Source organism: Macrobrachium rosenbergii, chromosome 42, assembly GCF_040412425.1.
Source record: "Macrobrachium rosenbergii isolate ZJJX-2024 chromosome 42, ASM4041242v1, whole genome shotgun sequence".
NCBI lineage: Eukaryota > Metazoa > Arthropoda > Malacostraca > Decapoda > Palaemonidae > Macrobrachium > Macrobrachium rosenbergii.
In genome coordinates this window covers 38,095,886-38,120,787 of record NC_089782.1, presented here as the reverse complement: position 1 = coordinate 38,120,787, position 24,902 = coordinate 38,095,886, and the positions used below count along the sequence as shown (strand labels likewise).

The following is a 24,902-nucleotide window of genomic DNA, read 5'->3' as shown; positions in this document are numbered from 1 at the left end:
AAGTTAAACCTTTTATTTAGACGAAATGTATATAAAAACATTCGTAGACGGTGAAATGACTGAGAGACGAATGATTATGATAAATAAGAGAAATATAAATCATTTCCAGGAACAAGAATCACGACCATGACCGACAGCGCTGGAGGGCAAGAAGAGATTGCCTTCCAGGATTTCCAGCGATGAAAACCATTCAGAGGTTGTATCTCATTTGGACCCGAAGCCTACAAAGGCCTTTGCCCTTCGAGAAGTCTTTTCATGCCACAGCCAGCCTTTTCTCCCCCGGCCCCACCGCGAGGTGGCCTGTTGCCTGGAATACGGGAGGTCTGGAAATGTTCCCATTGCAAGCCCGAAGACGAAGGACAATTTTCTTTCTCTGCCTGGAATGAAAAGCGGCTTCCGTGCTGGATTGCCGTGCTGGATTGCCTTCCAGGACTTCATGCCTGTTAAACGTGCCTCTCTTCTCTCTCTCTCTCTCTCTCTCTCTCTCTCTGTGCGTCTTGTTTTTAAGTATAATCTTCAAAACCAGCCTTCCAGTTTACCTTATTTTTGTATGTCTCTCTCTCTCTCTCTCTCTCTCTCTCTCTCTCTCTCTCTCTCTCTCGTCATGTATTTAAGTATAATCTTCAAACCAGCCTCAGTTTACCTTATTTTTTCTTTTCTATGTCTCTCTCTCTCTCTCTCTCTCTCTCTCTCTCTCTCTCTCTCTCTCTGCGCGTCATGTATTTAAGTATAATCTTCAAAGCCAGCCTTCCAGTTTACCTCATTTTTGTACCTCTCTCTCTCTCTCTCTCTCTCTCGCGTTTTAGTTTTTATTCCGTGTCATTTATCCAGAAGCTTCTTTCTAGCCTGTAACATTCTATAATTTTGATTATTCAGCACTTGTTGCAAAATAACTATGTCTAGCAATAGCAAAAGCTACACTCAGACCTGTAACTACATTTCTGAGCTTCGGTAACCCAGAACATAATCCACAAATGTCGAACGAAGCGAATAAAACAAAGAAAAAATCTCAGTCTCTCCTGTACTGCTAAAAACAAACCAAACATCAGCTGCAATACTTTGACAAAAAGACTCGTTTTAAGTTGCACCTACAATCTGCCACCTCGCCATGGTCCTATTACCAGATGTGGCTTTCATGAAAGCTCCCGGCCACAGATGCACCTTGATTTATCGATCACCCCAACCTTAACAGAAGCATGCAGATAGCTTTTATTTGAATGTGCGGGCCTTATGGGACATGAAAGTCATTGGGAAAACCAGTTGATGCCTTCTTCATCGTAACTGTTTAAAAACCCAGCCTAGTAAGAAGTAGAGTTATTGTCAGAAAGAGCAATTGTGATTCTGTGGATGTCGACCTTCAAAACCCTGCAGATTATCTTAAATCTTTCCTTATGGTCAGTTAGCAGCTTCCTGTCATTAGCATATAAATAATAATAATAATAATAATCGTCTTGTTTTTATGTTTGCCATCTGTCCCTTACCAGAGATACGTTCAACTTTTTATTTCTACAAAATATTCACGCAAAACATTTGTGGATGGTAAAATAACTGAGAACCAGGTAATAATGATTATAATGACTGAGAAACTGTAACACAGCCATTTTGGCAACAACCCCCATATATATATATATATATATATATATATATATATATATATATATATATATATATATATATATATATATATATATATATATATATTTATATATATATATATATATATAATATATATATATTATACACACATAGATATATATGTATATATGAATATGGTGTAGGTGTGCGTGTGTACACATATATATATGTTTGCATTTATGTACATATATCTTAGCGACTTTTGAAGTTACCGTTCAAAGTAGCAATCGTTAACAAAATTTTGTTGAACATAAACAAATAGCTCTAGAATAGAAGCAAAGGTGAGAGTGAAACAATTAATGTTTTATCCAAATAAAGGAAAGACCCTGAGCTGTAAATATTAAACATTGAAAATGGAACGATTATTGGTAAATTGATAATGGAAATGAATTAAGGACCTCTGAGAACAAACCGAAGGACAGGTAATTCGATTACAGTGCGCCAATGCCCTGTCTAGCACCCGCCCTGCAATTAGATTCGAAGCACTCTCGCAGAATTAGTTGAAAGCGACGGCGACACTAGCAATAATAGCAATATATAGTTTTATTAATTATTATTTCGGTAGATGAAACCTATTCATATGGAACAAGTACACCAAAGGGGTCACTGACTTGAAATTCAAGCCTCCAAGGAATATGTTAGTTTCAACCCCACACTGCGGCAGTAACCGATCATGATACAGAGCGCGAACTCGCGACATCTGAGCGGCATGTCACGACGCTAGCGACCATACCAGCGGACCAGTAAATTTATTTTTCAATTATAAATTACCAAAAGAATGAAAGGAATATATGGTATAATTTAGGAAGAGGTTTTGATGTGATTAACAATGTAAAACTGGCCGGATGGTTCGAGGATTGTCACAGCCCTAAATATGTAAGTGGTGTTAATTGTTGCTATTCTGCTTTGAATGAGGGATATAAACATTTTGATGTGTCCACAGTGTCCTATGTTTTGAGTGACCCCCGTTAATAATCTTATTTTGAAATCACTGAATGTTAAGTAAATTTATTAACTGAGGGTTGCAGTCAATTTTTTATGCTTAATTAGGTGTTAATCGTTAACATAATGTTTATCATGTTTCTTTACATTTTATGATTTGGACCAGCTCCCAGTCTTATAGTGTTAGAGCAACCATTTTTTATAGTGCAAACTTTACTTCTAATTATACATATGTTTCATTTTATAAAAATAAAACTCAAGAAACCTCTCATGCCCATCACGTTTCTCTATTTTCAGCCTTCTCCTCGTGGGCACAAGAACTCCACAGGAACTGAAAGGAGACACCGCAATGCCCTCAGAGCCACTGACGCCACAGCAGAAGGTCCAGCCTACAGTCATTGCCCAGTATGACTCTCCTCAGAAGTGGTCATCAGCGGTCCAACAGCATTCGTTGTCTCCCAAGCACAGTGCTGACAGGAAGGAAGTCAAAGGTCGTAATTCTGAAAATAACATGAAGAAAACTGACGCTACCATGCAGCCTTTCAGAGCGAATGTAGCAATGACCGCTAAAACGAAGCAGAAGGTTAAGACATCTGCAGCCACAGAAAGTTTCGTGCCAGTCGAGTGGGAGAAAATGAAGGAAAACGAACGCCTCTACGAAACCGGCTACAAAAACAAGCATTTTGACATTCCCGCGTGGAAGATCTTCAAGCCTAAGAAAGAAGAAGAGCAGCCGGATACTAATGTTCAAGAACTTTCTTTCGGTTTTGTTAACAGTAATTTCAAACCGCCCGATCTCTCCCAGACCAATCTGGTAGACTTGATGGGGCTCATGGAGAACTCCACGAAAAGGAAGACCGGTCTCAATCCGGGGTCGATCATTGGATCAGTTATTGGTGCTGTTGTTGAAGCGAAGAAGTTCATGTCTGAAGGAGGAGACCAAGAAGGTGTCCAATCTGATGCTGACGTGAATAAGTTTGCTGTTGGGGAAACCAATCAGCCGAGGCAAAGGATGCCACTGACCGAGTTGGCCAAAACAACACAGACTCAGAAATTATGCAGTCAGACACATCTGGCGTAGCTAACACAAACAAGCAAGATAAAGAGAGAGAGACCAAAAGGATCAAAGAAAACGCGCCCAAGATGAATTCCAAAGGTCCACTTGGGGATGCAAACTCTTTAGGAACACTTGTATCGAAATATGGCCCCTCGCTGTTTTCATTAGCTTTCAATACAGATAGTAAGACACAGTCACAAAACGCTAATAGCAGTCCGTTGATGTCCTTTATGGGGAGCCTAGGACCTCTGCTATTGTCCAAATCTCTGGGAACAAGTGAAGGTCATTCTGATTTTAAAGACTCCAACCCCATGTTTTCCATGATCAGCAACATGGGAGCGAACCTGCTGTCGAATGGATTCTCTCAGATATCAGATAAGGAAAAAAATGGATCACATGGTTCTCACAGTTCACAGAAGCCCGATCTCATACATTCGCTTGTGAGTGGTGTTGGTCCATTGCTGATGGCAAGTGTCATTGGAAGTGGGTTATCTTCGAAAAATCAAAATAACGGATCACCTACTTCTTCAGAAGCCAAAAGCCCTATGCAGTCCATTCTCAATGGACTTGGACCAGCTCTGATAGGAGGAACTGTACAAAATTTACTGGGTAATTCAAACTCTGGGTCAGGTGGTCTTCACTCTGAAAAAAGTGAGAGTCCTATACAGTCTGTGATCAGTGGCTTAGCACCTGTCTTACTTGCAGGGGCCTTAGGTCAAAGTTACAGTGCAGAAGGGAGGTCCAACTCAAAAACATTCGAGGGTGATAGTGCAGGTCCTTTGCATTCTTTAATGAACGGACTGGGACCTGCCGTTCTGAAAGCTGTTGGTCAGGGACTAAGTGCTGGATTTTCAGAGACAGACCCTGCCGGGGGAACTTCATCTCTAGGTGGTCTCATATCAAATATGGCCCCTATACTCATGGGGGGAGGCATTTCTACGAGACCTAAGCAGAAATCAAATGCCATGAACAGTCATTCAAACTCTTCACCTCATGAAACTGTTAGGGAGAGAAACGTCAGTAAGGTAGGCCTATAAAAAGTATTGCACCGTATTTATCATTCTTTCTTTGTAGTTTTGCATAAATGCAAGTTATTTATGTTGACCAACTTTTAACGTTGAAAGAAATGAGATTCTTTTGGATTAGGGTATGCAGAAGTGGGACAATCTTTCAACTGCTAATAGCAGTGATTTATAGCTGCGCCTAGAGACAATTCATTTCCAGCACCTTTTCAAGGGACGATATTTTGTACAAATGTCAACTTAGCATAGAACATTAAGTGTATATTATTTTTTATGCAATAAAACGTTTTTATAGACAGCTCTTATTGTCACTTTTATCATTGATGGTCTAAGGTTTTAGTACCTAAGAGTATGCACTTCTTGTGTGTGCAGTTTTATGGAAAGAAGTCTGTTGTGGTGGAATTTTCAGTAACAGTAGGAGGAACAGTGAAGAGCCACTCGAGGAACAGGACATATGAAATTACAGACAAATTAAGGACTTTAAAATGTACTGAAGAACACACTTCAGAAATGATTGAATATGGTGGTGAACGCAGTTCAGCAAAAGACTTTTGGTAAATACATATTAAATTCTCCATAAGAATGAAATTTGAGTTATATTCATTGGTGCAGTGTTTGAAGAAGCCAACGATTAAGTAACCTAACAGTTATAAATGTATTATATGGCTGGGTTAACTTACTTGCCCGCGTATTTTTGCAAATAAGTCTACCTAAGTATAGACGGCGTATCAAGAGCCATTTCCCCATATAGTGAACTTTTGGAGTTGGTCGCAAAATGTGACAAAAAGAAAATGTACAAAAGGATCAGCAAATATCAGGTAAGAAGCAACATGAAGCATTGTAGTAGTGAGTCAGCAGCATCTGATTGTAAGATTAAGATCCGTCAAGAGTTCTCGAGGTTTGGCAAAAAATACCAGGCAAGTGATTGGTTTGTTCGTTTCTTGCAGCACAGCTTTGCTTCTTCTCCTTGTCAATAAATTCTGTCTGTTCACCCGCTTTCACTCACCTAGTATCTACAGCAAAAATCCTTTTTCGGTTTTCTATAAAAGAAAACTATTGTGCCGGCTTTTGTCTGTCCGTCCGCGCTTTTATCTGTCTGCACCTTTTCTGTCCGCCCTCTGATCTTAAAAGCTACTGAGGCTAGAGGGCTGCAAATTGGTGTGTTGATCATCCACCTTCCAGTCATCAAACATACCAAATTGCAGCCCTCTAGCCTCAGTACTTTTTATTTTATTTAAGGTTAAAGTTAGCATAATCGTGCTTCTAGCAACGATATAGGACAGGCCACCACCGGGCAGTGGTCAAAGTTTCATGTGCCGCGGCTCATACAGCATTGTACCGAGACCACCGAAAGATAGATCTATTTTCGGTGGCCTTGATTATTCGCTGTAGTGGCTGTACAGAAAACTCGGTTGCGCTGAAGAAACATCGGCACATTTTTTTTACTTATTTATTATGAAAGCCGCAGCATTTACGGGACTTCCCAGGAAATCGCTGATGTAAAGTGAAATGGCTATACAGAATTTGGTTAGAAATACACTCTAGGGTACTACTGAAGTTATGTTTTCAAACGAAAATAAAGCTGGGAGAAGCTCTGCTCAAAAGGCATTGACCACAAATGAAAATGTAGTTTTTTCCTTTTATGTAAAAATCCGCAGCTGATATCACTGAGCCTAACGGTGATTGGCGGAAGCTCATGATGAAAGTCCGCCATTGGGTGGAGTGATATCTGTTGAGGATATTAAGCGTCAGCCCAAGAAATATATATATATATATATATATATATATATATATATATATAAATATATATATATATATATATATATATATATATATATATATATGTATATATATTTGATAGTTTATCCTAATGCCGACGTTTCATTAACCACATTGTTGCATTTTCAAGGCTAAAATGCAGCGAGTTGACTCAATAATTAATCATAAAAACGTTTATCATAACATCTAATTAAAAACACTACAGTGTTATCTCGTTTAAAATACTAATTCTTTTAAAAATATCAGAGACACCACGATACTAAAAGAAGGACCTACCCAGACGGGAGCTAAAACGAAACTATTGAAACAAGGAGAGAAAAATACAAAATAAAACAAAAATAGATAAAAAGGAGAAAACAAGGTGGCGGTAAGGCGAATTGTATAATTTCGAGAGCTGCAAACCTGATGTTTGAATATATGCATACATATTTGTATGTAGAATGACTGACGTCCAGACATCGTCCAGTCATTTGTAACTGTTCGAGTTTCCGCAAAAAAGCAACTAATGGCAACTCTCCGACGCGAGTTACCACAAGGACTGGCCATGAGAAAGCAACTTGAACGCAAAGCGTCAGTCTGAGAGAATGGAAGCGTAACTGCCTAAGTCTAAACACGTGAGTTTACTGGCGTGGGCAGTAAGCCAATGGGAAGTCGCGTCATTGAAAGATAAGTGAGTTTCTTTGTCGACTTTTTGTAATATAAAGTCAGCTGGGCTGACGAAAAGTGCTGTCTGAAATTCGAGACGAGTATTTCAAAAGGATCATATGGGCAGTATTTGTGTGTGTGTATGTATATATATATATATATAATATATATATATATATATATATATATATATATATATATATATATATATATATATATATATATATATATATATATATATATATATATATATATATATATATATATATTATCTGTCTATGCCTGCATTTCTACTTGCTTAGGTTTGTATTTATATACACTGAAACAATTTATATTTAACCTTGTAGCATTAGTTTTTTATTCTTATCATATTTGTATTTATAGTTCATTCCATTTAACGTAAATTTGTCTGTAAATGTAGGTCATTCTTTCTATACGTACTGGAATTTGATTATTAGTTCTGAATTAATATAGACGCAAATTAATATGTAATGAATTGTTTTGGAGCGCAGAGAAAACTATGATATCAAAACGAATTGAGGAAAACTTGGTGAAAATAATGAAATTACCTTTGTCGTATTAATTAAAACGTTTCCATAATTCATGTAGTTTGCCATTTAGTAGTTCCGTAAAGTAATCTATAAAGTGCGGGATCCTGCATGAAAGTATTTTTCCTCACTTTCCATAATACCAAGTGACGAATCCCTGAGGCGGGAACGCGCATGCGCAAACCACACTTGTGACCGGGAGCTTTCTTGAAAGCCTGGTCTGAAAGTGCGTGTCTGGGAGAGAAGGTAGAAATAAGCATCTTGGAACGTTTCCTTTTCAGAATTTCGTTTCATGTAGTTTTGTATTAAAAATTCCACCGTTTCATTCACCCGGTTCGACCACACAAAGGTCGGCATCCAATAGCAACCTCGGTCTAGAGCAGTGGTTCTTAACCTTTTTATTAGCACGGCCCCTCTATAAGAGTTGGTCCTTCCCTCCACGGCCCCCTTGCATCTGTGAGTAAAATTCCCTTCCAGATTTAAAGGAAAATGAATAAAAAAGTTTTTTTTTTTTTCTTTTGGGAATGATTTATTGAGATACTTGACACTGCTTCTTAGCGACTCTTGTTAAGAGAATAACGAGTATTATTAGAGAATTTTTTATTTTTCCCAAAGGCTCGCCCCCCCACCCCGGAAATTGCAGACGCCCCGCGCGAGCCCCCCAAGGTCAAGAACCTCTAGTTTAGAGAATATTTTCTAGAGTTTGATGGAAACTTTAAGCCAGCGAGAGATTGGTGGTCTTTCCACGAAGAACGCCTATTACTTGCAGCACATTTCAGTCATCCCCTTTACAGTTTTCGTGCTTAGGACGTGGCATCAAATAAAGTATGAAGCTTCAAGCTCTGTCGTAGTATTCCGTTACTTTGTTACATTTCCGGGAACTCAAATGACGCAGAATTGTATGGCGCTGTCACCAAAAGAATCCGGTTATTTTCCGTTTCTGTTAAAGGTTTACGCGGGAAGTAGAGCAAGCGCGCGTTGCCAGATGTATAACCGTCCACAGACTTAGAAAGAGCTCTCTTATCTCGACGTAGACTAATGGCCTAGTTCTTCACCATGTTGCTACCCGTTTCCCTGATGTTTGCTGGTTTTTAGAAGGACGTGTCGGGAATGTTTGGTAGGAGAAAGGCGATTATGAAGTGGATTTTGTTCACATTCGTCTGCATCAGCAGAATTAGTATAACTACATTGGATGTAGCCATCAAGCCTCGTCAACTTCACCCAAACACATTTTACTTATAATTCATGGAGGTGAGGAATCTGGAAAAAAAAAACTTATGTATACTTTTGGGATGAATTATATTTTCCTAACGTATTCTGTATCTCCAGTTTTAAAAATGCTAGATACTTTATGAAAAAAGTCGCCCCTTGAGAAGACGAGTCCGTAAATTGATAGTAAAATTTAATATATTGTACGGATGAGACCCACCAACCAATAGAAACTCATCATTCCAGTGACGTCATACTTTACATTTAAGGATTAGTTCTTAAGTCCGCATGTTTCTATGAAACTGTTTATGACCAAGAGCCCGTGCTGGGATAAAACCAGCTCAATCAAAAACGACATTTGAAATTTAGTCCTGAAGACGTCGACTATAAAAAAGTAAATGGAAGCAAACGTGAATAATCCTTCTTTATTCCTTACCCGAAGAGAAAAAGAAGTATTGACAGATTCAAAGTCTAAATCAAAAGATAGTCTCTGCAAATAGTGCCACTGACTTTAATAGCAATTGCATAAGAAAGAAAATATGTCCAAATAGCATATACAGTATATGTATATATATATATATATATATATATATATATATATATATATATATATATATATATATATATATACATATGTACCCAATAGCCTTTCTTACGCCATTGTGGATTCTCTCCTGTGTAATTTGTGTAATTTATATATATATATATATATATATATATATATATATATATATATATATATATATATATATATATATATATATATATTATATATCATTATATATTTATATATGTCAACTATAATAATAAATCCCTCGTGTATCTCCAACAGACAGACGACCCCGCCGTCTCAGGCGAAGTCACACCCCTGGGGCAAAGTCCCCTTGGCCTCTCAATGGACGGGGGCCTCATGAAGACCGTGGCGAGGGCAGCCGTTGCAAGTCTCCTGCCGGATCGCATCTCCGTCCCCGAAGTCAACTCGACAAAGGGTTTCTGGCACATGGCTGTCAACCTGGCCCTGGGGAACCCCAGAGAGGAAAATGGACGAAAAGGGTAACGAACGCCATTGCGGTTTCTATTTTTCTCTAATGGGAACTAGGCGAAATGGCGAGACGAGTCTTATTAAGATGGAGGAAAGTTTCAAAGCCGTGCTAAATGGCAGGGAGGAAAATGGACGAAAGTGGTAAACGTTATGTTAAATCCCAGGGAGGAAAATGGGCGGAATTCATGTTAAATCCGAGGGGGGGAAAATGGACAAAAGGTGTAAAAGAGTTGTTAAATGTCCATTAGGAAAATGGACGAAATGGGTAAAAAGAATTGTTGAATGTCAGTTAGGAAAATGGACGAAAGGGGTAATTTGTAAGGGATGTTAAATTACAGTTAGGAAAACGGACGAAAGGCTTAATTTATAAGGGATGTTAAAATACAGGAAAATAGACGAAAGGGGTAATTTATAAGGGATGTTAAGTTACAGTTAGGAAAACGGACGAAAGGCTTAACTTATAAGGGATGTTAAATTACAGTTAGGAAAACGGACAAAAGGCGTAATTTATATGGGATGTTTTAAATTACAGTTAGGAAAACGGACGAAATGCGTAATTTATAAGGGATGTTAAATTACAGTTAGGAAAATGGACGAAAGGGTAATTTACAAGAGTTGTTGAATGTCAGTTAGGAAAATGGACGAAAAGGTGTAAAAGATTTGTTAAATGTCCGTTAGGAAAAAGGACGAAAGGAGTTGTTAAATGTCCATTAGGAAAATGAACTAAATGGGTAAAAAGAGTTGTTGAATGTCAGTTAGGAAAATGGACGAAAAGGTGTAAAAGATTTGTTAAATGTCCGTTAGGAAAAAGGACGAAAAGAGTTGTTAAATGTCCATTAGGAAAATGGACGAAATGGGTAAAAAGAGTTGTTGAATGTCAGTTAGGAAAATGGACGAGAAGGGTAAAAGTTAGGTCAAATCTCAATTAGGTAAACGGACAAAGATGTAAAATTCACTCGACATCTCAGAGTAGAAAATGGACGAAAACAGGAAAATAGTCCCGTCGAGTCCCGAGAACGAAAAATGACGAAAAATATACCAAAACGAAAACAGGCGTTTCATACACCTCTCCCATCCTAAAGCAAAAGAAACTGGATTTATTTTTATCTTACACTGAATCTGACGAACCTGATATGAATCCCATTTGGAAATCTGTCTCGTATGGAAGGAAAATGTTCCAAAGGGAATCGGAGTCGTATTGGAATATCTTTTATTCCTTTCATGATGAATGAGAATGGATCGAAGGGATATTTATAAGACCGTGGCAGTATTTCATGCAATTATTTTTTATTTTGATGGGAAAAGGCTTCTTAAAAGGTATGGCTGTCATGCGGGAATTTCCTGTGATTTTCTTAAATTCTAGAGATGTGGGTTTTAGTCGTTTTAACCTTACTGGAAAAGAAAAGAAGGGTTTTCTTTCTCATTATATATATATATATATATATATATATATATATATATATATATATATATATATATATATATATTTATATATGTATGTATATGTATATATACTATATTCATAATATATATATTTATATATTGTATATAATATAATAATATATGTTTCTATATATATATAAATATACAGTATGTTTATGTATATTTATATATATATATATATATATATATATATATATATACACACACACACGTGCACATATACATACATACGATATATACACTGTTACTGCAATCCAAAATAAAAGAACGCATTGCTACTCACCCCTACAAATAAAAAAAAAAAACAATTTCTCATGCTTTCCAGGATTTTCTGGAACTGGCTAAGAGAGTACGGTGGAATAGAGGGGGTTCCGGACGCAGGGTCGCCGCCATCTTGGATCACGAAATTTCTGGAAAACCCTGACCGTCTTCAATACGCCGAGGAAATAAAAAAGCTGCACGGGACAATAACTCGTCCTCAGCCGCTCTGCCAACGGGTGGAAATGATTGGGGGAACTTTCAACTGGAAGCTGGTAAGAGATTCTGGGTCTTCGTAATCTTGGAGTTTTCTGTCGGGAGTCAGAGAGATATTGCTGTATATATTCAGCAATGTCTCGACAATAATATATATATATATATATATATATATATATATATATATATATATATATATATATATATATATATATATATATATATATATATATATACGCACACTCACATCACATCACCACAGGTGAAAAGCTAAGAGACTGTATGTAGTTCCTGACCGGTTTCGACTTTATTTCCTAGCTAATGACTTGGAAATAGAGTCGAAACCGGTCAGAACGTACACCCAGACTCTTAGTTTTTTTTTCGCCAGTATTGATGTGTGATAAACAAGTCACATGTAAGTGTAATCATATGTATTTATGTATAAAATATATATATATATATATATATATATATATATATATATATATATATATATATATATATATATATAGAATGTTTTACTCCACAACAAAGACATGCCACAAAGAAAGCCTTGATCAAAACTGTGGATAGTTCCTCCCCCCTCCTCATACCGGCCAATTCGGAAGTAATTTAAACTTCTCCCGAAGAGGTCTTTTGGGGGTCAGTAAAACAGGTTTCTAAAACAGATAAGAGAAGACTTGCAATTGGGTCCTACCCTCTTCCATTGTCGAGCAGTTTTTGTAAGAGATTTTATGAATGAATATTATCCACCACCAACAGATTTTATGGAGTGTAGCTATCACTCTAAAAAAGAACGACTTGCAGTTGCTTGAGTAATTAGTCCTTAGCCCATTAAAAAGAAGTAATTTAGTCTGGTAGCTGACTTGAAAGTTTTAGTCTCTTCTCTCGCACTTAATTAATGTCTTGTGAAAAGGACTTTGTATTTCATTATAGTTATTCGAATTGCATTACTGTATAACTTAAGTATGAATTAAGTCCACGAACGGGTGGTTTAGAGGTAGCAGGAGTCGATTTCCAGATTTTACTACCCACTTTTTCGTTAATATTCGCTATAGGACAATATATTTGACAGTTGGGCGAATCTTAAAGTATTTAAGTACTGTTTAGGATAAAAAAAAAAAAAACCTTGGCTGGTATAGTTTCAGATTTTCTGTACTAAAGCGACACTTTTCGAAGACAAATTATGAGTGATTATATTTATATATATATATATATATATATATATATATATATATATATATATATATATATATATATATATATATACATATATTATTGATATATACATATATATTATATATATACACACATACAATACATATATAAATAAATAGATATCGATGGTAAATATACCAGTCAGTCCTGATTACAAGTACAGCGCCCCCCTCTCTCTCTCTCTCTCTCTCTCTCTCTCTCTCTCTCTCTCTCTCTCTCTCTCTCTCATTATCGAGTTTCCCCGTCGCAGGACATGATGGAGGACGAGAGGGCCTTGTGTCTGGACAGCGACGTGGCTCCGCAGAGAACTGATTGCCTTGTTTACTCCTTCGGCCGCGGGACCGAATGGATCTTCGAGGAAGCCATGGAGGCGATAGGATGCGAGGTGGGCAAATATTGCGTTGGGTTTACGCTTCAGTCCTGGGAAGCGTAGGCAAACATGGCTCAGTCTCTCTCTCTCTCTCTCTCTCTCTCTCTCTCTCTCTCTCTCTCATTTAATAATTGCATCAATCAATTCTTAACTCTCGGCATAGTTCCGCCATTAAGCAAGCAACCTTGTAAGTATATGTATATATATATATATATATATATATATATATATATATATATATATATATATATATATATATATATATATATATATATATATATATATTGCATGCATGAAGCCAGAGAAGTGAATGACCTACTTAGTGGAAAGGGCTATGAAATCGTTATCTTCACTTCTAAAGACCAGTGCCATTTATAATAGCTTTCCTTTCCCCTCCCCTCCCTTTCCCACCCCTCCCCCCCCATGTTCTAATCTCAGCTCATGACATCATTTCCTAATTCCTCATGCAAAGCATAGACGAGTATTACATCTGTTGAACACGCTTTAAAGGTGTCTGCAATGATACTGGAGTCAGGTAACATTGTGCAATTGTTTCTATGTTTTTTATAATATTATTATTGTTCCTTAGAATTTCGTCAGGTAATATACGCAACCATGTATAATATCGAGTGGGTTCTTGATCTGCGATGGGTCTTTTTACGTCTTATAAAGAATATGTCTTCCAAGTTAAAACATTATTCCAAAGAATAGACGGTTTTGTAATAGCCTGTCTTCATGAGGAATCTATTACTTAATGTTTTATTACGACGTAGATTAAAGTTACTGATATTAATTCTCGGTCAAATGCACGACTTACATGAAGGTTATGTAACAGAATTGGGTTAAATCTATAAATTCAGTGATTTATGATATTGTAATTTTGATGCCTTAAAATTTTGTGTAAATGAATTTGATTGGGCTGAGTTGCTCGCTGATATCACAGAAATCGCTCAGTAGTCTTCTACTTCAACTTTAGAGAACGTTGTTTCTCTCACAATAAAGAGGGTTAAATAATGAAACAACATTTTTTCTTAGAGGTGATTGTAACTTGGAGTAGAACAACATTTTGACTTAAAAGAGCGTTGTTTCGCTCAGAATATAGAGGGTTAGATAATGAAACAACATTTTTCTTGGTGATCATTGTAACTTTATGAGCAAAACAACATTTTGACTTTAGAGAGCGTTGTTTTTCTCAGAATATATAGAGGGTTAAATAATGAAACAACATTTCTTCCTGGAGATCATTGTAGCTTTATGAGCAAAACAACATTTTAACTTTAGAGAACGTTATTTCTCTCAGAATATATAGAGGGTTAAATAATGAATCAACATTTCTTCCTGGAGATCATTGTAACTTTATGAGCAAAGCAACATTTTAATTTTAGAGAACGTTGTTTCTCTCAGAATATAGAGGGTTGACTAATGGAACAACATTTTTTCTTAGGTAATTGTAAATTTTTTAGCAAAACAACATTTTAACTTTATAGAACGTTGTTTCTCTCAGAACAAAGAGGGTTGAATAATGCAACAAATTTTTTCTCAGAGATAACTGTAACTTTATGAGCAGAGCAACATACAATATAGTTTTTGTTGTTCTTCTTCGGTTTCTCTTTCGACGAATTCCGTAGACCTATAAAGAATTACAGATGGAAAGCAGATACTATAATTCGGGGGCCGCAAACCTCCGGCAAGGCTTAGCATGGTACCCACCCAAAAAAAAGTTCCTTATCTTCAAAAACTTCAGTTCGCATCCCTCCCAAAAGACAATCACTCGTTGCTGGTTGCAGGGCCAATATTTGGTGAAAATTTCCGCAAAAACACATTAATATCTTTTTATTTTATCTTTGCAACTAACAGATAGGCATGCAAATAAACAATCAAAAATAGTCTCCTTGCTTGAGTAATGAATACTTTAAAGAATTAAAGTTATAGTCATGATTAAAAATCATATAACAAAATATCACCTAAAACAACAGACAAACGATCCTAAATTGTCCATCATCATGCCCTGGCAATGTACCAGTTCGTCAGCTTATTTGGCAGTAGGTTGCCAGGACGCGATAATGAAACCTTCACACCCCTCCATCCGAGCTGTAAATACGAGTATCTTTCAGGTATATGTTTTCGACCCCACTGATGAACAGGGGAACCACAACCATACGAGAGGCATCCACTTCTACAGCGTCGGTCTGTCAGACGCGAATACCACCAGGAAGGTCAATGGCCAGGTGAGAGAAGTCATTAAGCAGGTCAGGTATGAAGTGAAATGTGGCAGCCATGGTGAAACTTTTAGATTGGATTCTAAGGGATTTGGACGGATTGTTTGATAGACTTTTCATGTAATCGAATTTTGATTTTGTGTGTTCCTTGAAAATTGGATTAAGATTAAAATTTGTTTGGTTCAAAGTGCTCACTGACAATTGAGTAACATGAAACTCTTCATTTAAAATTCAAAAAAGAAAAAAAAATAGTAGACTTGATTCACAAAAGAGTGCATGGCTAGTAATTTACAGAATCACATACGCTTGTGAACCAAGGTCACTTCATTATATATATATATATATATATATATATATATATATATATATATATATATATATATATATATATATATATATATATATATATATATATATATATACAGTATCTATAATATATTCCCTTGTGTTAAATCCTGATCCAGTAAAATATATATGTTCCAGGTACTGCGTCTGTTTACGCTTTCATCCATATTAGATCATTTTGGGCACGAGACGACGCCAATCGCTTACATGAGATTGGGTACAGGAAGCGATGTGTGGAAGGTAAGCCTCTCTCTCTCTCTCTCTCTCTCTCTCTCTCTCTCTCTCTCTCTCTCTCTCTCTCTCTCTCTCTAACGCAATCGAGCTAAGTTATTATATGAAGAATTAAATTTTGTTAAGCCGTTTACCCAGTTACTTTATATGTATATATATATATATATGTGTGTGTGTGTGTGAGTGTATGTGTGTCTTTGTACATGTGTAAGCAGGCGTCTATGTGAATGTGTATACAGATTATAATCAACAACAGGAGTGGGTTTACGTAAGTGTACGATACAACGAAGAAAGAAAACTCCACAAATCCCCGAGCTTTGAAAAACGTAGATAAGTAGATGGCTACCCTGGATCCTGGCTTCCCCTTCCAAGAATAAATGTGGATTGAAGTTGGAGAAGCGTGAGGCTCCGATGATGGGTTTCCATCACCGCAGTTTTTCCAGAAGCGTAAAACGACGTGGCTTCAAAGCGGAGCGATCTTTTAGGTATGACGTTGCGCAACGGGTGTCAGCATCCGCGGGAAGAAGAAGAAGAAGAAGAAGTTATGAGTTATACGTCACGTGATGCTACGCGCGAGATGGAAAAGTCAAGTCAACTTACGCTGTGACGCTTCTCTGGAAGCAATAGGTTGATGAGATATTGCGTTCGGCAAAAGGCGTCATCGAATGCTGCCTTTAGATCGTTATAGCAAAGAGAGGCAGAGACGGGTGGTAGGAAGAACTAGAAATTATTGATAGGAAGAACCAGAAATTATTGATAGGAAGGACCAGAAATTATTGATGGGAAGAACTAGAAATTATTGATAGGAAGAACCAGAAATTATTGATAGGAAGAACCAGAAATTATTGATAGGAAGAACCAGAAATTATTGATAGGAAGAACTAGAAATTATTGATTGGAAGAACTAGAAATTATTGATAGGAAGAACTAGAAATTATTGATAGGAAGAACTAGAAATTATTGATAGGAATAACTAGAAATTATTGATAGGAAGGACCAGAAATTATTGATAGGAAGGACTAGGAGTTTTTGATAGGAATCACCAGAAATGATTAATAGGAAGAACTAGAAATTATTGATAGGAAGGGCTAGATATTATTGATAGGAAGGAATAAATTTTTGATTGGACTAGAAATTATTGACAGGAGGGACTAAATATTATTGACAGGAAGAACCAGAAATTATTGATAGGAGAAACCAGAAATTATTGACAGGAAGAGCTAGAAATTATTGATAGGAAGAACCAGAAGTTATCGATAGGAATCACTAGAAATGATTGACAGGAAGAACTAGAAATGAGTGATAGGAAGAACTAGAAATTATTGATAGGAAGGACTAGAAATTATTGACAGGAAGAACTAGAAATTATTGTTAGGAAGGACTGTAAATTAGTTATAGGAAGACTGGAAATTATCGATAGGAAGAACCAGAAATTATTGATAGGAAGAACCAGAAATGATTGATATGAAGAACTGGTGTGAAAGGGATAAGAGGCCTTGTTGTGGACCTCTGGATTCTTCCTAACAACCAGAGACAGATTTTCATAAAATTTTTGCGTTAGTCATATAAGAAATATTAAAAAATCGATGAGTGACGAGTTCTTTGTATAGTGGTTAAAGTGTCTTCCATGAGTGGAGATGAATGTTGTGTACGAACTTGACTGAGGAGCTACGCAGCTTACTATCACTTAGACAGAAGGAGATTGAATTTGGAAATCGAAAGTCTTCAGAAAATGAAATTTACAGAAACCGTGGCATTAGAATCGTGGAAATTATTGCGCTGGACTATACCGAGACTATACCGAAGAGTTTTCGATCAGAGATTTGAAATAACAACTAGATAGAAGGAGATTTGATTTGGAAACCGAGGGTTTTCAGAAAATGAAATTTACTGAAACAGTGGCATTAGAATTGTGGAAATATTAACGTTTGACTGTACTGACTGGTCTTGGGTCAGAGATTTGAAATAACAACTAGATAGAAGGAGAATGAATTTGGAAATCGAAAGCTTTAAGAAAATGAAATTTACAGAAACCGTGGCATTAGAATCCTGGAAATTATTGCGCTGGACTATACCGAAGAGTTTTTGATCAGAGATTTGAAATGACAACTAGATAGAAGGAGATTTGATTTGGAAATCGAAAGTTTCAAGAAAATGAAATTTACTGAAACCGTGGCATTAGAATTGTGGAAATTTTTACGTTTGATGATACCGATTAGTTTTCTTTTCAGTGATTTGAATTAACAATAGTCTGTTGTGATAGTACAGAGAGAGACATTTGGCTGATAATATTTATGTTAATGAAGATAACATAGAGCAATCACGGTCTTTTCAAGATGGAAATAAGACATTTTTCTTGTGTTTAAACCCCGTTAGGGGGTAGTGCCGTCTGTGCTCCTCACGGGGTACACTGTACGCATTACTTAAGGTTCTTTGCAGCGTGCCATTGCCCCCTAGCTGCAGCCCCTTTGGTTTCTTTTACAGTACCTCCTTTCATATTCTCTATTTTCCATCTGACTTTCCAGCCTCTCCTAACAATTGATTCATAGCAGCTGCGAGTTTTCCTCCTGTTACACCTTTCAAACCTTTCACTGTCAATCTCCTTTTCAGCGCTGAATGATCTCATAGGTCCCAGTGTTTGGTTTTTGGCCTAACTTCTGTATTCAGTTCCACACAAGAAAAGGGCTCATTTATCCTCAGTAATTAAAATACTTTATAGAATTAAATTTGGGTGATTTTGATAAATTGCATGTACATATTGCAGGGACATTTAGTTGAAAATACTAAGGTTCATACAAAAGGGCAGTTACTGTATCCCGTAATTAATAGTAATGTTACATTTGTTAAAGACTGGTTGTTTGATTAACAATGGTATTGATTTTCACCAAACAATAAAAAAAAAACGCGACAATGACATTAACTTAGATGATAAATTATGAAGCAGTCACCGACAACTGAAATCTTACTTTGGGGGACCTAGTTCAATTTATTTATTTACTTAATAAATTAATTAATTAATTTATTTATTTATTTATTTATGTATTTATTCATGTATTTATTCATTTATTTATTGAAAATCAGAAGCCAACCGCTGACGGGAAGAGAACGACGCTAAATGAATATTTTTTTTAATTTGATCCGATTACCAACTTAACCTAAATCTATCAATCAACCGCTGCCGGAGTATCCTGTTAACGAGATGTTTTCTCAGGCTATGTGAATGGATGGGGAATTTTGGGGAAGTGGCGAAAATGTCGTTTGGTGGGAAAAGCGACGAGTTGTCACCTGCAGATTTGTGATAACGAGAGAGAGAGAGAGAGAGAAAGAAAGAGAGAGAAAGATATATTTATATATGTATATATATATATATATATATAAATATATATATATATATATATATATATATATATATATATATATATATATATATATATATATATGTGTGTGTGTGTATATATATAAATATATATATAGAGACAGAGAGAAAGAGAGGGGAGAGATGGGGAGTAAGAGAGAGAGAAAAAAGGATATATATATATATATATATATATATATATATATATATATATATATATATATATATATAGAGAGAGAGAGAGAGAGAGAGAGAGAGAGAGAGAGAGAGAATAGATGGGGTGTAGAGAGAGAGAGGAGAGAGAGAGAGGGAGGTGGGGAGTAAGAGAGAGAGAGGGGGGGAGTGAGAGAGAGAGAGAAGAGATGGGATGTCAGAGAGAGAGAGAGAGAGAGGAGGTGGGGAGTAAGAGAGAGAGAGAGAGAGAGATGGGGAGTAAAAGAGAGAGTGAATGAGAGGGAAGAGAAGGAGAGATGGGGAGAGAGAAAGAGAGAGAGAGACGTAAATTGTAATTATATATTTCATAACGAGACTTGAGCTCTGATTATTAATCATTAATTGATAATCCTAAAAACCACCCCTCCCCTACAGAGCGACGCTTTCATCTTATTATGAAATGGATGGCCAGAACTAATTTCAAAATTACCGACTAATTTTAATATAATTACGGTACCTAGATTTCTCGGCTGAAATAGAAGCGCGCTGCGCCATTGTCATAGTTTTTTTTTTTATTGGAATATTGCTTAGTTTGCAAATATTTGTTTATTTTTTATTGACTTGCAGTGAATATTTTTTTCGTGGCTCGGAATGCTACGATTGTATTTAAGAAATGTGGTTTCTTTTTTTGACATGCATTTCTGCTTTCGTATGTATATATATATATATATTCTGACTTGCATTATTAGTCTTGTGTTCAAATATTTCATTGTTTTTTCTCATTTGAATAACTGTGTGTATATATTATACTGACATGCATTGTTGCATTATTTATTTATTTATTTATAATCTGACTTGCATTGCTGTTCTTATATATTTATTTTGATTCTGACTTACATGCCGTGTGTATATGTATGTATATATATATATATATATATATATATATATATATATATATATATATATATATATATATATATATATACATGATATATATATATACATATATATATATTTATATATATATATGTTTATATATATATATATATATATATATATATATATATATATATATATATATATATATATATAATGATAAATAATATTGCCAAGACCAGGAAGAACATTCTTTATTGTACAAGCTTTCGAGGTATAAAACCTCATCATCAGGCTGAAAAAACTGACAAGGATGAGAATCAATAAAATTACAATAAAATGAATTGTCATAATAAATCTTCAGCAAAAATACTAACGAAATATATAAAATGAACAAGTAAATACAAACTAAAAGGGTGAGACGTAAAATAACGAAAAATTAAAAACACAAACATAAAAATATGAAAATAAAACTAAAGTGAAATGTAAACAAACTACCACTCACAAAGTAAAATATTTAACGACCTAATTGAGTACCTACTATGAAATTACACGATAGCTAGTTGAATACCAGAAACCTAGTTCCCCTTTCCAAACCACCCTTTTCTGCCATTAGAGAACACAGTTTAACACAAGACCATCCTTTCACTGACCTGGATTTTCGGGTACTGTCTTTTTGTTCAAATAGACTGGACCTTTTAATTTCAGAGTCGCTGACTATTAAAAAGATGAAGCCGGAATTGAACAACAACTCGTCTGGTATTCAACTAGCTATCGTGTAATTTCATAGTAGGTACTCAATTAGGTCGTTAAATATTTTACTTGTGAGTGGTAGTTTGTTTACATTTCACTTTAGTTTTATTTTCATATTTTTATGTTTGTGTTTTTAATTTTTCGTTATTTTACGTCTCACCCTTTTAGTTTGTATTTACTTGTTCATTTTATATATTTCGTGAAGATTTATTATGACAATTCATTTTATTGTAATTTTATTGATTCTCATCCTTGTCGGTTTTTTCAGCCTGATGATGAGGTTTTATACCTCGAAAGCTTGTACAATAAAGAATGTTCTTCCTGGTCTTGGCAATATTATTTATATTATTTATCATTATATATATATATATATATATATATATATATATATATATATATATATATATATATATATATATATATATTATTCTGACTTGCACCGCTTCTTTTATAATTAAGGACTCTCTCTGACTTGCATCACATCTCTTGTATTCAAATAATAATTTTTTTTCTAACTCTCGGTGCTGTTTTCGTATGTATTTTTTATTTATATAAATACATTTTTCTTTCTTCTGACTTGCATGGCAAGTTAATGGCGTTTTAGCACTTTCCACATATGGCTACAAGATCCCTTTAATAGCGGAATTATCAGCTCGGCTTTGATTAATTCCTGTCTCAGTTTTCTGTGAAAGAATGCTATTGAGATGGCTATTTGTCTGCCCGTCCGCACTTCTTCTTTCCTCCCTCAAATCTTAAAAACTACTGAGGCTAGAGGGCTGCAAATTGGTATGTTGATCATCCAGCCTCCAGTCATCAAACGTACCAAATTGCAGCCCTCTAGCCTCAGTAGTTTTTATTTTATTTAAGGTTAAAGTTAGCCAAGATCGTGCGTCTGGCACCGCCATAAGCGCCAACAACACAGGCCACCACTGGATCCTGGGTGAAAGTTTCATGGGCCGTGGCTGAGAGTTTCATGGGCCGTGGCTGAGAGCATTATACGCTGTACAGAAAACTAGATTGCTCCGAAGAAACTTCGGCGCATTTTTTTACTTGTTTTATTTTAAGGTATAGTCACAATTAGGATTCCATTAGTGATGTCTTACGCTTCGAAGTAAGCCATTAATTACCGGGAAATCTAACTCACTTCATTAACCCTCTTTATGAGAATAATTCCACCTCCCTATTAATTTATTCAGATGCCGGAAAATAACGTAATGCACTTTCCCCCTACGCATTCGTTAAGATCTTGAGAGATGAACAGAATGCGGATTTGACAGGTGTTCCTGTCCCGTCAAAAATAACGGCGGTAATTCCGTAATTCTGCCTAATATTCATAATGTACAAACTTCATTACGTTGCCTTGTTTTGCTCATTAACGATTTCATGACAGTTAAACCTGGAGTTCATTACTCGCATACTATCTGTATTGCACACATAAAAATATAATAATACAATTGCATTTTATAAATGATTTTGTAACAGTATTTGATGCGTTTCCTAGAATTATATCACGTGCCAGCTCTTAGAAAGTCAACGAATACATTTGGGATTTAAATCGTCATTACGTCGTTTCAGACATTAGCGATCCTAATTTGGTGCGTTCCTCTGTGACCTTCACTTGAGTGTGGGCTCTTGTGGCAGAGGTTAACGAGGAATCGAAAGCCAGCAGACGGAATGCGTCTGTAATTGTGCTAAAGGAAAATATTAAATACATTTCACATAAAGTTTGTGACGTTTCTGTTCTTCAGTCACTCATCTCGTAGGATTAAATATCATGCAATTAGTTTGATTTTGTGACTTTACTCTTTTTTTTTTATCCCAGGGTTGTATTCCTCCAGGCATAAAGTGGTTCTCTCTCTCTCTCTCTCTCTCTGATAATTGGTGTATCATCCACTCTACCACTGAACAAAAGGCATAGTTTCGCCACTCACTGTGTCCGCTTTTGTCAAGTCGTTACTGTGTGAAAATTCCTGTATTGCATGCTTCAGTGACTGGCTTTTTACACCCTAAAGGCAAGCTTTGGGATCCTCCTCTTTCATCGGTTTTCCTTGATCTATGGGGTTAAAATATAGATCACTCTTTTCATGGTCAACTCCCACCCTTATGCTTTCCTATTCCGTTTTCTTCCTTTCTTCGGCATGAACTTTATTTATTTATTTTTTTTTGCAGGTTCTTCAACAAGTAGTAGACGACACCCCTCAGGCGATATCGAACGTGAAGCAGCTCAGTCTGGAGGTCAACCTCGACCTGGCCCTGAGAGACCCATCTCTGTACAAGAAGCACGTCGACCTTCTTGACACCTTAGAGAGTCTGGGCTTCCAGCTCTTCTTCTCGAAACCAGTCCAGAGCCAGGACAATATCTCCTTCCTGGACCCACTCTTAGGAAAGGAGGTGTCCTTAGGATACCAGATGGTTTTCTTGAGGATCTGAGCACAGAAGGGAATGTGTCTTGAATAAAGTCACACCAGTTTCTGAGAGAGGATGAAAATAGGATGATGAGGAGGAAAAAACAGAGGTTATGCATGCAAATGCTTTTTGTTAATGATGAAAAAATGATGGGAAGCTCAACAGGATGACTTGAAATGAAGTAAAAGGAATGTAGGCCAGTAAATGGGTATTTTCTCTTGCTAAGATTATTGGTTCAAAGAAAATTTCCCAGCACCTTTTAGTTGGAGTCACAATGGCGCATACAAGACGAACATTGTAGTAGTTCTCACCTTACACTGACCCACCATCCCACTGGTTTCTCTCTCTCTCTCTCTCTCTCTCTCTCTCTCTCTCTCTCTCTCTCTCTCTCTCTCTCTCTCTCTCTCTGCTGTAAGCATCATCCAACTCTAATATTCCTTTACAAATCATGAGGAGATTGAAGCAGTCATCATGATTGCAGTCTGTAATGTAAATATTAAATCTCCTCGGAGTATTAAAAAATTCTGTGCTTTATTTCCATCCAGAAACATGAACGAAGGCTTTTTTGAAACGACAAACTTGATTGGAAAAGTATTCAAGAGTACGCATTGGTTTCCTACAGCATAGAACTTTGAAAAATCAAGAGACAGAAGTTAATTATTATATTTAGAGAGAGAGAGAGTTATGTAACAGGTGTTAACCGTAAGAGTTGTATAAATTTACACAGAATCGTGATAGCTGAGGCGTTTTGCTTGGACTTACCACTGCAGGAGTCCCAAGTTCTAACCCAGATCAGGTCTTGATAGATTTTCACTGGCATCACAGACAATCTCTGTGAGCTATGGAGGGATGTCTAAGGGCCACCTAGGTTAACCTGCTTTGTCAGTAGCAACCATTTGCCTGGTTCCCCTAGTACCTAACGTTGGTAGAGAGGGGCTCCGGTTAAAATTATGTGTGAATGTCCGGTCGTTAGGATGCTTTGCGACAGTGCAGTGACTTGTCACTGGCCTCAGCTGTCCCTTGGGAAACCTTTAAGCATTTAAACAGAAATTGCTTGATACAGAGACCTAATTTGTTTTCCCAGTTATTCAGCCTTTCAAGCATGCATAAACGGCAAAAGGAACCAGCAAACCTTATACCGCTATCCAATAGAGACCCAGAAATGAAGTGAAACCGATCT

At 36.3% G+C, this 24,902-nt stretch overlaps 1 protein-coding gene across 1 annotated transcript; it reads left to right on the top strand.

Annotated features, from left to right (window-relative positions):
• Nucleotides 1-3,090: 3,090 nt before the first annotated feature.
• On the top strand, nucleotides 3,091-24,244 carry LOC136828284 (uncharacterized). Its single transcript, XM_067086158.1, has 7 exons — nucleotides 3,091-4,659; nucleotides 9,670-9,890; nucleotides 11,648-11,855; nucleotides 13,265-13,399; nucleotides 15,499-15,612; nucleotides 16,087-16,188; nucleotides 23,486-24,244. The coding sequence occupies exons 1-7, from the start codon at nucleotides 3,634-3,636 to the stop codon at nucleotides 23,744-23,746; spliced, it is 2,067 nt and encodes a 688-aa protein (XP_066942259.1). The 5' UTR covers nucleotides 3,091-3,633; the 3' UTR covers nucleotides 23,747-24,244.
• The last annotated feature ends 658 nt before the right edge of the window (nucleotides 24,245-24,902 follow it).